The following is a 15,589-nucleotide window of genomic DNA, read 5'->3' as shown; positions in this document are numbered from 1 at the left end:
CAATATCCTTATTCTTGTCATCTACAAATTATATGTGTATATATTAATTCCAGAATATGATTCAATAATACTAGTATTGATCTAGACCAAGGATTGTTTAAATCAGAAATGATATTATGTTTTAGATTCGTTAACAAATCTGGTGGTAGGCTATTTGACGACTACACTCACTCGATTAGTCGAATGGTGAAAACTAAGATCAATCCTAGTTATCAAAGAAAACAAAACACGTATTTTGCTATGCTATGTGTTCGGATCAGTTAATTATGTATCTTTGTTTAATCTTTTGATCATATATATCCTGAATATATATTAGCTAAGCACACATTTATTCAAGACAACCAAGACGGTTGATTATATTAAATTTGCATGAGCTGGAGTGGATGTTTCTCACCTTATTTCTTCAAGTTGCCTATTTTCACATCAAGACATGGTGCCCACTTTCCCTCCTACTCTATTTATATATCTATGTTAATTGTGCTGTCGTTCACATTCATCCCCAATATTGTTGAATTTTATATTCTATATGTATGGTCACATGAACATGATAAGATTTATCCGTAAATGTTGAATAATACTTGGACAAAAATATATAGATATATTCTATTCCAACTTTTTTTTGTTTTTATTGATAGTTAAATTGATCCTAATTCGATACAAAAACTAACACATAGTGCAACAAAAGTTAAAACCATCTCAACCCTGTCTAATAAAATAAAATAATAAGATTAAGATCGTTTCTCACAAGTCTGCATTTCATTTTACTTTTCCATCCACATAATTTTTTATTAGTAAATATTTATGAAATCGCGATTAAAAATATAATTCTGCCTTTTCACAGCTTATCAATCCAACCTAGTCGCAAAACTTAAAAACAAAAATTCTTTTTTTTTTTGTTAAGTTGACTTTATATTGTATAACTCTCTACATACCTACTCTTTTTTTTTTCTTTTCTTTTTGAACATCTAATAATTCTACATACTCTAAATATTTATATATAGACATTACCATAAGGCAGACAGATCGCCAAGACTAGTAAATTTTCCTTGATCCATATCGATCCATTCATCAAGATGGCTAGATCCTTGTTGCTCTCGCTAACCCTCGCATTCCTCTTCACCGAAATGGTCTCAGCTCGTGACTGGAACATCCTAAACCAGCTCAAAGGACTCAACCCAACCACAACCACAACCAAGACTAGCCAAAACAGCGTCGCATCATTGAAAGGCCCTAACCTAAACGGATACTGCGAGAGCTGGAGAGTCAACGTGGAGCTCCACAACATTAGGGACTTCACGGTGGTGCCACAGGAGTGTGTCTGGTTCATCCAAAAGTACATGACGTCATCTCAGTACGAGGATGATTTGGCCAGAGCCGTCGATGAAGCAACACTCTACATAGGAAAAACTTGCTGCGAGAAGAAGAAATGTGATGGCATGGATGCTTGGATCTTTGACGTTGATGACACTCTTCTCTCCACCATTCCTTACCACAAGAAACACGGCAGTTTCGGGTAACAAAATTGATTTAACCATATAGATTAATTTCTGTCTGAAAAATTTAGTTCGTTTTTTTTTTTGACAAACAGATAAGTTATTACATTTTATATGATTCATTTTGTATATATATTTGAAAAATGATTTTAAAAACATTTTGGTTTTTTCATTTGGTAATGTTAACAAAGTAATTAATTTGGTTTGTTCGGTATTAAAGTTATTAATTTGGTTTGTTTAGTATAAAACTGAAACCGATCGGGATATGAAAAACATCGTTTGACTTTAAGTTAAGTTTGATTTAGTAATATAATGTACACTTCTACTCTCTCTGTTTCGTAACCGCAAATGATGTTTTAGAAAAGAAAAAAAATTCAAATTCGATAAATTTTTTAATTTTCAATGTAATTTTAATTAGTCTTTTATTTGGTTTTGACCATTTATACTATGCAAACTTGTTTTATTATTGGTTAAATTATGGTTAGGTAGATAATAAATGATAACAAAAAAACAAAAATTAAATCAATATACTTATTTGTGTGCAAAATTATTTTTTTAGCTTCTGATGTGTGCAAAAACTTTATCTGTCAATATTGAAACAGAAAGATTGTCATATTCTTTTTCTTTTGGTTCGCTTTATCCCGGTCTATAATAACCGGAATTGAAATGTTACATTGAATTGAATCAGTGGTGAGCAATTGAACACGACCCAATTCGAGGAATGGCAAAGTTGGGGAAAGGCACCAGCGCTTCCAAACATGGTGAAGCTGTTCCATGAGATCAGAGAGAGAGGTTTCAAAATCTTTTTGGTCTCTTCTCGTAAAGAGTATCTCAGATCCGCCACCGTCGAAAACCTTATCGAAGCCGGTTACCACGGCTGGTCTAACCTCCTCCTCAGGTACTTATTTGCACCGGTTCGAGTCTCATAATATCAAAACTTCTTCTTAATAATACATATGACACACATAATGGATGCATTTTAATTTATGTTTCTACAATTCACACATGTACATTCTTGACTTTGGTTATGATAAGGTAACAACATTAGTAAAAATCATTAGACTAGCATACTCGTGAACCGGATTATAATAAATATGTCAAAACGGAAAATTTTCAGGGGAGAAGAAGAAGAGAAGAAGAGTGTGACCCAATACAAAGCAGATGTGAGGGCATGGCTTACAAGTCTTGGTTACAGAGTTTGGGGAGTGATGGGTGCACAATGGAACAGCTTCGCAGGTTGTCCAGTTCCCAAGAGAACCTTCAAGCTCCCAAACTCCATCTACTATGTCGCTTAATCAAATCATATTTACTTCTCTAACTAAACAATAAGATCAGAGTTTCATTCTGATTCTTGAGTCTTCTTTTCCTTCTTCATTTTCTGGTTTATATAACCAACTCAAATGCTTATGAATGATCCATGAACCATGATCATCTTTGTTTATGTTGAATTGAGCTCTATTTTTTTCTATTACCATTTTGGGCCTTTGTGAAATTTATTTTGGGCTTTTGTTAAATATGTTTTTTCTCTCTCTCTGATTGGATTCAAGAAGTTTGCTGGATTTGGTGAAGCTTAGATATAAGCTCAAAGTGTTTAGTAAGACTTGAGTTTCATATTAACTTGAAAGCTACTCTAAGATACACATATTCTAAAGAACTAAAAAAGAACAACAAACAACAGAAGAAGTTGGAAGCTCAAAGCAAGTAAATATATTAAAAAAAAAAACTCTGACTAAACTGAGCTGTCTCCTTCTTCCACCAAATCTTTTTTTTGCTGTCTCTTGAAGCTTTCTTATGACACAAACCTCAGACCCAATCTCACCTCACAGTTTGGTACAACCTCAGTTTCTTCCCACAACAAATTTCTATTATTTTTTCCCCCTTATATTACCGCCAAAAACTCCCTTTGATCTCTTCAATCATCAAACACATAGTCACATACATTCCTAGCTCAGCTTGCCTCGCCATGGAACCAAACACCATGGCTAGCTTCGACGATGAGGTAAGAGAGGAAGAATAAACAAAAAATCCTAACTTGTTTCAAGGGTTTACTTCTTTACCAAATTCTTTCATTTAACAAATACATTTTTTTGTGAATGCAGCATCGTCATTCTTCATTCTCGGCTAAGATCTGCAGAATATGTAGCGACGAGATCAGAGATGGAGACAATGGCCATACATTCGTGGCATGCCACGTCTGCGCATTCCCGGTTTGTAGACCGTGCTATGAGTACGAGCGTAGCAACGGTAACAAATGTTGCCCTCAATGCAACACTCCCTACAAACGCCACAAAGGTAAATTAAAATTAAACTAAACTATGTTTTGTTCTAACGAAATCCATACCTTACTTTGACCCTCAATGTTTTGTGATTTTATTTGAAGGCTCTCCAAGAATTGAAGGAGATGAAGAAGAAAACAATGGTCCTGATGATTCAGATGATGACTTGAACATCAAGAATCGCTCCATTCACCAAAATTTTGCCTATGGATCGGTAATTTATGACGTTGATTAATGTTTTGTTACTCTTCTTTTTAGTCTGATCTATTTCCCATTTGAAATCAAGATTCTGAGTTTTTGTATGTGTATTGCAGGAAAATGGAGACTACAATAGTAAGCAGCAATGGCGTCCAAATGGCCGGGCCTTTTCTTCCACCGGAAGTGGTATGTTTATATATGTTTATATATACATAATTGATTTATCTATACATATAGATGTAGAAGAACAAATTTTTGATACCTGTCTCTGTGTGATTTGATTCTAAGTGTTGGGGAAAGAGTTCGAAGCTGAGAGAGATGGAGCTACAGACGCAGAGTGGAAAGAACGAGTCGATAAATGGAAAGCGAGGCAAGAGAAGAGAGGCTTAGTGATGAAAGGAGAACAGCCAAACAATGAAGATGATGATGAAGAAGAAGAAGAATACCTGTAAAATGAAATTCCTTTAATCTCAAGTAATAAAGACTTGACACGCAAGTAACTGAGTAGTTCTTGTTCTTGTTTTGCAGAGATGCTGAAGCAAGACAACCTCTATGGAGAAAAGTACCAATCTCATCGAGCAAAATCAGTCCATACCGAATCGTGATCGTTCTTCGTCTCGTGATCTTAGCTTTCTTCTTCCGTTTCCGAATCTTGACACCAGCCAATGACGCATACCCTCTCTGGCTTATCTCAGTCATCTGCGAGATATGGTTCGCACTTTCTTGGATTCTTGATCAGTTCCCGAAATGGTTCCCGATTAACCGAGAAACCTACCTTGACCGTCTCGCTATGAGATTCGAACGCGACGGCGAAAAGAACAAGCTTGCACCGGTCGATGTGTTTGTCAGTACGGTGGATCCGCTTAAGGAGCCTCCGATCATCACGGCCAACACCATTCTTTCGATCTTAGCCGTTGATTATCCGGTGAACAAAGTTAGCTGCTATGTATCTGATGACGGTGCATCGATGCTCTTGTTCGATACATTGTCTGAAACTTCAGAGTTTGCAAGAAGGTGGGTTCCGTTTTGCAAGAAGTACAATGTTGAGCCAAGAGCTCCAGAGTTTTACTTCTCTGAGAAGATTGATTACTTGAAAGATAAAGTCCAAACTACATTCGTCAAAGATCGTAGAGCAATGAAGGTCAGTGTAAACAAAACAAAAAATCTTTTACTTGCGAACCACGCAACGGAATCTTTACTTTCTCTTCTCAATTGCTTTGCAGAGAGAATATGAAGAATTCAAAGTGAGGATCAATTCTTTAGTAGCTAAAGCTCAGAAGAAGCCTGAAGAAGGTTGGGTGATGCAAGACGGTACACCATGGCCTGGGAACAACACTCGTGATCATCCTGGAATGATTCAGGTCACATTCGAAACCTCAAAACCCTAAAAAGATTACACCTTTGGATCCAAACAAAAATAACAATTTTGAGATTCAAAATTTTTTTTTCAGGTGTATCTAGGAAAAGAAGGAGCATTCGACATCGACGGTAACGAATTGCCACGTCTTGTTTATGTGTCGAGAGAGAAGCGTCCTGGTTACGCGCACCACAAGAAAGCTGGAGCCATGAATGCAATGGTAAGGCAAAACAAATAAGCAAAACACCAAAATAAATATTTAACTGTTTTTCTAATACACACAATGGTTTTATTTTGGACTGTGCCAGGTTCGAGTCTCTGCAGTGCTCACTAATGCTCCATTTATGCTGAATCTTGATTGTGACCATTACATCAACAACAGTAGAGCCATTAGAGAAGCAATGTGCTTTCTCATGGATCCACAGCTTGGGAAAAAGCTTTGTTATGTTCAGTTCCCTCAGAGATTCGATGGAATCGATCGTAATGATCGATACGCCAACAGAAACATCGTCTTCTTCGACGTAAGATCATCACAAAAACAGTCAAGAACCAAATTCGAAAAAAACCCTAACTCTGTTCTGTTCTTGCAGATCAACATGAGAGGCTTAGATGGGATTCAAGGACCAGTCTACGTTGGAACAGGATGTGTATTCAATAGACCGGCATTGTACGGATACGAACCTCCGGTATCGGAGAAACGAAAGAAGATGACCTGCGATTGCTGGCCGTCGTGGCTTTCTTGCTGCTGCGGCGGAGGTAGCCGTCACAAGTCGAAATCGGATGACTCGAAGAAGAAATCAGGGATCAAGAGCTTGTTATCTGGACTGAGGAAGAAGAAGAAGAAGAGCAATGCAGCTACGAAGAGCTATTCAAGAAAACGATCGACGGAGGCGATTTTCGATCTTGAAGACATCGAGGAAGGGCTTGAAGGGTACGATGAGCTCGAGAAATCGTCTCTGATGTCGCAGAAAAACTTTGAGAAGAGGTTTGGGATGTCTCCTGTGTTTATTGCGTCGACGTTGATGGAGAACGGAGGGTTACCGGAGGCGACGAACACGAGCTCGCTGATCAAAGAAGCCATTCATGTTATTAGCACAGGGTATGAAGAGAAAACTGAATGGGGCAAAGAGGTAATAATCATAAATTCATAATATATAAATTTCTAATTGGTAAAATAAAAAAAATTTTAAATTTTGGAATAGTTTGGTCTAATCCATTGGAAACAATAATTTAGGGTTTTTATTGGTAATTTTACCGCGAAATCTCAAATTTTTATTCATATAATTTGTCATTTCTTATATTTTCAATATAGGTTTTAGAAGGTGAATGAAAATATCATGTACTGTATTAATGTTTTGAAAACATGATTCCTCTCAGTTTTAGCATTTACAAACATTTTTGTTTGTTTTTGAAAATATAATTCCGCTATATATAACGCATAGTTGTTTTTAGCATTTTGAACATAATTTTTTTGTCAGTTCAAGTGTTTATTCGCTATTTTATTAGTTTTGATTTTGATTCTTGAAAATATTTTTGTGTTTGCAGATTGGATGGATCTATGGATCAGTGACAGAAGATATTCTCACGGGGTTCAAAATGCATTGTAGAGGTTGGAAATCGGTTTATTGTATGCCTAAAAGACCAGCCTTCAAAGGTTCGGCTCCGATCAATCTCTCGGACCGGTTGCACCAAGTGCTTAGATGGGCGCTCGGTTCGGTCGAAATCTTCTTTAGCCGACACTGTCCGTTGTGGTATGCATGGGGAGGGAAGCTCAAGATTCTAGAACGTCTTGCTTACATCAACACCATTGTTTATCCTTTCACTTCTATTCCTCTACTCGCCTATTGCACTATCCCGGCCGTTTGTCTTCTCACCGGCAAGTTCATCATTCCCACGGTTAGTCTCACTCTTCTTTGTATGGTTAAACTCCTAAACGTGCTTTACATTGATACCTTTAAACTTGTAGAAATTGTTGGTTTTGAGCCTAAATGTAGGAAGAATCCATGTCATTTCTCTTTTATAGACAAAATTATTAATTTTCATTGCCCAAACTTTATCCTTTATCAGAAAAGTCTTGAAGGTCACATTTTTAATCATAAAATTTGTAAAAGTTCATGCTTTTGCTTCTAAACTAAAGAGTTAAGAACCTATTTACAAATTTCAAAATTTGAAGTTTACTCTTTTAATTCTTTAAGTACGTATCTTAGATTTATTTATTTTACCTTAAAGGTTCTTGATTTATCACAAAATCAGATAAATTTGTCAACTTTCTGACACCCATTGTTCTTTATTTTTGGTTTTGCGCCTAAATGTAAGAAGAATGCATTTCAATTTTTATTTTTCAAATTTTATAGACAAAACTATCGATTTCCACTGCTCAAACTTTAACCTTTATCATAAAAGTCCTAAAAGTTCACATTTTTACTCATAAATTTTGTAAAAGTTCACATATTTACTCATAAATTTTGTAAAAGTTCATGTTTTTGGTTCTAAACTTGAGAACCCATTTCAATCATCCTCTGTTTTTCAATCGAAATTTACCACCACCACCGTGAAATACCTAAAAGTTTACTCTTTTACCACTTAAGTCTTCAAGATTCACACATTTTACCCTAAAATTTCTTAATTTGTCCCCATTTCTCTCTCTCTCTTTGATCAGATCAACAATTTCGCGAGCATATGGTTCCTGGCCCTGTTCCTATCAATCATCGCGACGGCGATCCTCGAGCTCCGGTGGAGCGGCGTGAGCATCAACGACCTCTGGCGTAACGAGCAATTCTGGGTAATCGGCGGCGTCTCCGCTCACCTCTTCGCCGTCTTTCAAGGTCTCCTCAAAGTCCTCTTCGGCGTCGACACCAACTTCACCGTCACATCCAAAGGAGCCACCGACGAAGCCGACGAGTTCGGAGATCTTTACCTCTTCAAATGGACGACTCTCCTCATCCCTCCCACCACTCTCATCATCCTCAACATGGTAGGCGTCGTCGCCGGAGTCTCCGACGCCATTAACAATGGGTACGGCTCTTGGGGACCGCTTTTCGGGAAACTGTTCTTCGCGTTTTGGGTCATTGTTCATCTTTACCCGTTTCTCAAAGGTTTGATGGGTCGGGAAAATCGAACTCCGACCATCGTTGTTCTCTGGTCGATTCTCCTCGCGTCGATTTTCTCGTTGGTTTGGGTTCGAATCGATCCGTTTTTGCCGAAACAGACCGGTCCGTTGCTCAAGCAATGTGGCGTCGACTGTTAAACTGCGTTTTGTATCGCGTTTTTGCGTTTTAGTCGCTGTTTTGAGCTTATCTTGCTTGGCTTAGTTTTTCCTGATTTTGGTCTCTTCTTTGTTCGATTTTTTTAGCAAAAGTTGTGATAAAAAGGGATTGATTATATGGATTTGTAACGAATCACATTTGGATTTGAAGATAAATTTGTGTAAAGTTCAAACCATGAATATTAAAAATCAAGCCACACAAAAGAGTTGGTTTTTAAGAAATACACACACAAACACACAAGGTGGTAACTTCACAAAACCAAATTAATGGCTCAAAAGAGCGTTTTTGCGTTTTGGTCGCTCTTTTGAGCCAATCTTGCTTGGTCTATTTTTCCCGATTTGGGTCTCTTCTTTGTTCGATTTCTTAGCAAAAGTTGTGATTAAACGGATTTGTAACGTATCACATTTGGAACTGAAGACAAATTGTGTAAAGTTCAAACAAATAGAATGAATATTAAAGATCAAACCACATACACACACACACAAAGATTTGGTGTTTAAGAAACACACACACACAACACAACACACACAAAGTGGTAACTTCACAAAGCCAAATTATTCGATTTTTTTAGCAAAAGTTGTGATAAAAAGGGATTGATTATATGGATTTGTAACGAATCACATTTGGATTTGAAGATAAATTTGTGTAAAGTTCAAACCATGAATATTAAAAATCAAGCCACACAAAAGAGTTGGTTTTTAAGAAATACACACACAAACACACAAGGTGGTAACTTCACAAAACCAAATTAATGGCTCAAAAGAGCGTTTTTGCGTTTTGGTCGCTCTTTTGAGCCAATCTTGCTTGGTCTATTTTTCCCGATTTGGGTCTCTTCTTTGTTCGATTTCTTAGCAAAAGTTGTGATTAAACGGATTTGTAACGTATCACATTTGGAACTGAAGACAAATTGTGTAAAGTTCAAACAAATAGAATGAATATTAAAGATCAAACCACATACACACACACACACAAAGATTTGGTGTTTAAGAAACACACACACACAACACAACACACACAAAGTGGTAACTTCACAAAGCCAAATTAATAAACAAATGATGATTTTACTCACAGTATCAAATGTAATCAAACATGTGTAGACTTCATACTTTTGCTCTATACTTTCCTTGTGGCCATTGAGTGATTGTTCCAATAACCACCAACTGTTCCGATGATCGGTGACTCAGGTCTTCTACTCGGAGATTTCCTCGGAGAATTCGTAGCTGAGAACTGTTTTATCTCCTCTGAAGTTAACGCGCCAAGTATAGGTCTCTCATCGTAGCTTTGAACCGGTTTTGAGCTATTAGATGTGTACTTCTTCTTCTTCTCGGACATTGCGGTTTCAACACTGCTGCTGCATCCGCTGGTGGTGGTCGGTGATGAGGATAACCAAGTTGAGAGACTAGCATCAACAGCAACTTCTTGGCTTCTCTGTTTCTTGGTTTCATCTCTTAGTTTTGGCTTAGGCTCGTCCAAGCTAAAAGAAGCAGTTGGCATGTGTTCTTGATCGGATATGAGATTAGTAGCCTTCTCTTTTCGAGACTGTGTATATGTTTGTGTTCTTCTTCCTTTGGATTTCACAGCTTTCCATTGAGTTAGATTCTCTATCGGGTTAAGTACCGCGTTGACATAACCGCTTCTGTCTCTAGCAGTCGCAGCAATGTCCAATGTGTTATCTGCAATCTCCTCTGTATAGACTTCTTTATCCCAATTATGCAGCTTATCCTCGTAGTTTTCATCATCATTATCATAATAGTCCTCATCAAGCAGCTCACCATCATCATCATCAAGATCCTCTAGATCGCTCTCGTCGCAATCTGTTACATCCTCTTCTTCTTCATCGTCACTTTCTCTGCAGTTTTGGTATCTATGGTTTGAAGGAAAAGACCCTGACGAGTTGGAGGTAACATCGCTTCCCTCAGATGAACATGACTTCAAAGGCTTTACCTTTTCTTCTTTCTTCTCTTCAAAGAGCTCAATAGATTCTTCTACAACAATGTGTTCGTATGTTTTGACATTGGAGTCAAAAGTCACTCTCTTACGAGTTAGACTCGGACTCGGACTGTGTATCTCCTTAGGCTTGTCAGTCTTGTCACTGCGTTTAAAATACAAAAATCAATCAGTCAAATCTGTTTAAGCTATTAAAAAAAAACAAAACATGATTCCAAAAGGACATAAACAAAACTCACGAGATAGTATCAGTGGTCGGAATCACAGAGATTTTAGGGACTTCCTCAACACAAGCAACTCTAAATTCATCATGTGGAGGAGACTTTGTGACTTCCTCAACAGTAGGAACCCTAAGCTTCACGGGAACATCTTTCGTAGACACCTCAGAGATTCTCTGCATTAAAAAGGAAACAAAATTACTTTCAGATCAAAGCAAACCCCAACAGGAGATACACAAAATTTAAGACTGAATTTAGCTGGATAAACAGAGATAAAATCAGCAAGTTGATAAAGTGAGAACCTTTTTTCTCGGGAAACAGAGAGAGAAAAACTTACGTTTGGACGAGGCTGGAAAGATTCCCTGCGTCTTTGACGGCGGCGATTTTTCCGACGGCCGAAGCAACCGAGCAAGCAACCCATTACTTCCAAATCTCAAACACTAGAGAGAGAGAGAGAGTGGAAGATAGAGAGATTTACTTCAGAGTTCCACAGATAATTGATCTAATAACAGTAAAGGGTCATTTTTGTTGATTTATTCATTTAGAGTTTTCCTTTTTTCTTAAACGGCAAATTTCCTTTTCTTTTTAATTTTAGTTTTACTAATTTTAATATATTGATTTTTGGGGTAGGGGGATCAACAAGATGACCGTTATAATGTCTGAGTCTTTGACTCTGGGACCTACACATTAGGCTTGTAAAAAATTGGACCGTTGCTATGTGGGCCCTCGCTTTATTGTAAAAGTTATAATAATGCTATAAAAATTGGAGAAATGATGGGCCGTTTAAAACCCAACTATTATCGGTCCACTATCCACTAACTTCATTGAGCTTCTTCTGGACTTGAGATTATATTTTTTTTGCGTGTACGATCAAATGAGTGAGTTCACTGAAGGGACCACGTGTATGGATGATATAAAATAGTGACATTGGCGGCAAAATTTTTTTAAAAATGTGATTTGAATTGAACTCAAGCCAAGTCTAATCGCAAAAATTTGTAAATGACTAAAAAATTGGGGTTTGGTCCATTTTAATCTCGGACTTTTGATGTAAACATCGCAAACAACTTATAGTTTTTTTTTTGCTCAAACACAGTTTATGAATCAAGACAAGCAAAATACATGTAACACATATTGAGATCAGGGCGGAGGTAACTTACGTCGGATGGGGTTATGTGCCCCCTATTATTTTTTAATTTTTCTTAAATAATTTAGATAAATTGAATTAAAATATTTTTAATTTAGTGTTAAAATATAAAAAGTACCCCAAACTAAAATTTGTTTTTTATTTATTTATAAAGTTATGCCCCTCACTGAATTTTTTTCTTGATCCGCTACTAATTTAGATAATGATATATATATATATATATAGGTTGGCTCAAAATCAACAATAACTTATAAAGTTTTTTCTGTTAGCGTATTAGATGCTTAGTGACCAAAAAAAAGCAACCGAAATGTGACTTTTTAGCAAAACAAAATTAGTCCGGCTTTGAATTTTGGTTTTGTTAGTATTTATCCGTGTATAGTTCATTTAATGAATCATATACATTTTATTCGACCAAAAAAAAAAAAAATCATAGACATTTTAGCTCTAACATAAGTAATTTGTGTCATTCAGTTTCTTGGTTAAAGAATTGGCTTGGATCTAGAGGGAATAGAACAATGTGCCTCAGGTATATTTTCCACCTGAACAGCTTTAGTAGTACTATTGTAAGCTTTTTAAGTTGTACAACATTATGTCTGCAAATTATATCAATTGTTTTTTAATAGCACTTATTAGATATGATGATATCACTCCTTTTTTCTCTTTTCTAAGTGAACATCTAAAAAGCTAAAAAGGAACTCTTAATATCAAAAACAACATACAGACACACAACCAAAGTGATGTACAAGTGGAGCTGAATGTTGAACATCAGTAATCAGTATGGATCACACATCACACCAAACATTACAAAAGCATCAAAAAGTCAAATACATATAAACGAGTGTGAAGATGGTTTCCATATCCCAGAGTCTCATAAAGAGTGCATCCCAATTCTCAAGCCTCTTCTTCGCCTCCTCGTCTTCTTCAACCGAATCAGCTTCGACGTGCCGGACGACTTTGCATAGGATGATATTCTTGGGTGACGTTTGTAAGATGGATTTTTTTTACGACGCACGCAACCACTAACGTTCGCCTTCGTAGCTGATCAACACAATCTTGTTCTAATGAGACACTTTGTTTTCATGGGGAGAATATTTTTAGCCTTTTAGGTATTGTTTTTGTTTTCAAAGAAGCTGTTGAATGGAACTGAGGACTAGATGAAATCATAAGGCTCTCTCTATTTGGAAATGTGATATTCCTTTTCCGAAAACAATAAGGAAAAGGAAAACAACAAATCCTAACTAGTTTAATTAGGGTTTATATTTTTAACTAATTCATTTGTTTTTGATGTATTAAAGTTTAGATCTTTAAACTAATTTTGAGTCTAGGTCTTTTTGTCCACGAGCCAAATGAACAAATGTGTTAAAATGTAGGAATTGATAATTGTAGTACTATATATTTAATGAATACAAGAAATTACTTTCGAAATGTTTACAAGGGTGTAGTTCTCTTTTTCTATATGATTGTGTAAATAAGTTCTGTTCTTTTCTCTTTTTTCGGAGTCTGTTATATATACACTAGGAATCTAAAACTTCTTTTGGACCCGTGCAAGGTACCATTTCTATGTCCTTATTTTTTCCCTCTTACGAGCATTATAATTTTATTTTGAATCAACTGTTGAATTAACCTTATCATATTGGCGCTAATAGACACAAGAAAAACCAAATGTAGCATCGGGTGTATTCGGTTATGTTCTCGGTTAAAATTTCTCTTTGCTAAATACGATAGGATAATGTGTCAAAATTAAAAAAAATGAAGAAGATAAGATTTTTAATAATTAAAATACATAATTAAGTTCCAACAAAAAAATACATAAATAAGTTAAAGTCTACGCAAAATGGACTAAGCCAACTATTATGCGCGTCCAATCTTAGGGGCCGTTAATTAAGCCATCAAGACAGACGCGTCACATTAACCTATTTTTTTATATTTCATTCCTTTTTTTGTTGCCCTCGAGGAGAATAGTATTACGTTTGAATTTGTTCTAGATGTCACTTATATGGCTTTGTTACAATTGTTTACTATTCAATTATGTTTCTCTGTTTTTTTTCCTTGACGTCTATGTTTCTGTAAGCACTTGAAAGCGAGAAATCACAAGGTGTTATGATTTTGGTCAACTAAGAAGATAACATTAATCAGTTGGTTGTTATTTAGATTTAATCAATTGTATGTGGCCGATTAATGATTTCTAGACACTCGATTAATAAACTAATCTAAAAGACGATTACTAATTCGAAATCTTTGTTAAGTAATTTTTAATCTGAATTTCACGAATGTATAAATGATATAGTTTTAGAAGCTAAATTTTATGAGTTTTGATTAGCACCTATCCATCTTAAAAATTATTTGGTAGAGCATTAAAAGTCTCGAGTTCGATTGTCGATGATAGAGAAATGGCTAATAATCATTTTTTTGGGCCGAATAGATTAAATCTGAAACTTGTTGGTCGATAAAAACTGTTAGTGTTGTATTCTTCATTTCTTCATACATATTTTTCCATAATTTATTTTCTTTCCTAAATGCTATTTTACCAAAATTTTATGTTTTTCCTTGTCAATATTTCTCAGGTGTCTTCCTCTTCTTATATCTGTTTCCTCTTCCAAATTCAAAAAAAAAAAAAATCCAATTTTCTCACTCTTCTGTTCAATTTTTTATATAATTACAATTAAACATATCTTCTAAACATCTCTTTGGAAATATACTTTTTCTGTTTTATATATCTAAACATCTTTTATAGACTAGTTTTTCTTCAGGAAAAAAAAATTCAAAACAATGTGCTTAAGTGTACTGGATAAGATTCTAGTTATGAATTATTATATATTAAGAGGCGGTAGAGTAATATCATTCAAATAATTAAACAACATTTATTTGAATTATGGTCCGAATAAAAATATTTCATGGATCCATTATCACTAGAGCCTAGTGTTAAGTGTTTGATGGTTTGGTTGAACATGTGTTTGATGTGAGCCATATGAGGGATTTGCGATGCAAATTGCTATGGTCCCTCAAAGTGGGTCCCTTGGTATACTTAAGAGTAAGTTAAAGGCATGCATTTTTCCTGTTTATTATTGTCATTTTATTTTGCTGTTGACATTATTATTTGTAAAAAAGAAATACATTGAAATTATTATATCATTCAGTTTGGTGAAATCAAATTTAATCGAGTTGACAAAATTGACGCCTAACTACCCGAAATCAATTAATTCTCTGTCTAAATTTAAACCTGTTGTTAGAATTTGCTATCATTGTTCTGCAATATTTGTTTGTTATATAAATCGGTTAATTACTCTATGATTAAAGTGATCCATACAAAACACTACTGCCCATTAGTCTATCCGGAAATTGGGCCCCTAAGATGAAGTCTATGATTAATCTTGATATGCAGCTTTTAATAGTTATCTGGTGATTTTTGTTGAAGAACACTTCATCATCCTCGATAAGACTTCATCATCCTCGATAAGTTTTGATCTAAAGTTCTATAAAGCTTATAATGATCTAGTGGGATTTGTGATAACAGATAAAACAACTTTTCATTCACTGGTGTTCAATTTGGATTTCGATTTGGTTTAGATTTAAACATTTTAGTTTTTGGTTTGAAAATAGGAAGAAAAAGTATTTTATCACTCTTTACCAAATTTTAGCGTGTACGTGTGTGTAAATGTGTAGACATTGTCCATAAGTAGAAAAAGGCAC

General features: G+C 35.5%; 3 protein-coding genes across 3 annotated transcripts; 2 read left to right on the top strand and 1 right to left on the bottom strand.

Moving 5' to 3' along the window:
- Positions 1-1,013: 1,013 nt before the first annotated feature.
- LOC18020430 (acid phosphatase 1) lies at positions 1,014-3,024 on the top strand. Its single transcript, XM_006403087.2, has 3 exons — positions 1,014-1,513; positions 2,182-2,391; positions 2,611-3,024. The coding sequence occupies exons 1-3, from the start codon at positions 1,074-1,076 to the stop codon at positions 2,786-2,788; spliced, it is 828 nt and encodes a 275-aa protein (XP_006403150.1). The 5' UTR covers positions 1,014-1,073; the 3' UTR covers positions 2,789-3,024.
- Positions 3,025-3,422: 398 nt separating this feature from the next.
- LOC18020429 (cellulose synthase A catalytic subunit 4 [UDP-forming]) lies at positions 3,423-8,781 on the top strand. The gene is made up of 12 exons (XM_006403086.2): positions 3,423-3,492; positions 3,593-3,785; positions 3,874-3,983; positions 4,084-4,153; positions 4,256-4,415; positions 4,496-5,108; positions 5,191-5,328; positions 5,419-5,544; positions 5,633-5,845; positions 5,915-6,454; positions 6,870-7,220; positions 7,984-8,781. The coding sequence occupies exons 1-12, from the start codon at positions 3,457-3,459 to the stop codon at positions 8,569-8,571; spliced, it is 3,138 nt and encodes a 1,045-aa protein (XP_006403149.1). The 5' UTR covers positions 3,423-3,456; the 3' UTR covers positions 8,572-8,781.
- Positions 8,782-9,553: 772 nt separating this feature from the next.
- On the bottom strand, positions 9,554-11,239 carry LOC18020428 (DNA ligase 1). Its single transcript, XM_006403085.2, has 3 exons — positions 11,093-11,239; positions 10,777-10,931; positions 9,554-10,682 (listed from the first exon to the last, which is right to left on the bottom strand). Exons 1-3 carry the CDS (start codon positions 11,174-11,176, stop codon positions 9,704-9,706), a joined length of 1,218 nt encoding a protein of 405 aa, XP_006403148.2. The 5' UTR covers positions 11,177-11,239; the 3' UTR covers positions 9,554-9,703.
- Positions 11,240-15,589: the final 4,350 nt, after the last annotated feature.

The sequence above is a fragment of the Eutrema salsugineum genome, unplaced genomic scaffold (genome assembly GCF_000478725.1).
Source record: "Eutrema salsugineum unplaced genomic scaffold, Eutsalg1_0 scaffold_17, whole genome shotgun sequence".
NCBI lineage: Eukaryota > Viridiplantae > Streptophyta > Magnoliopsida > Brassicales > Brassicaceae > Eutrema > Eutrema salsugineum.
The sequence above is the reverse complement of the archived record's forward strand: the minus strand, read 5'-3'. Positions and strand labels throughout refer to the sequence as shown.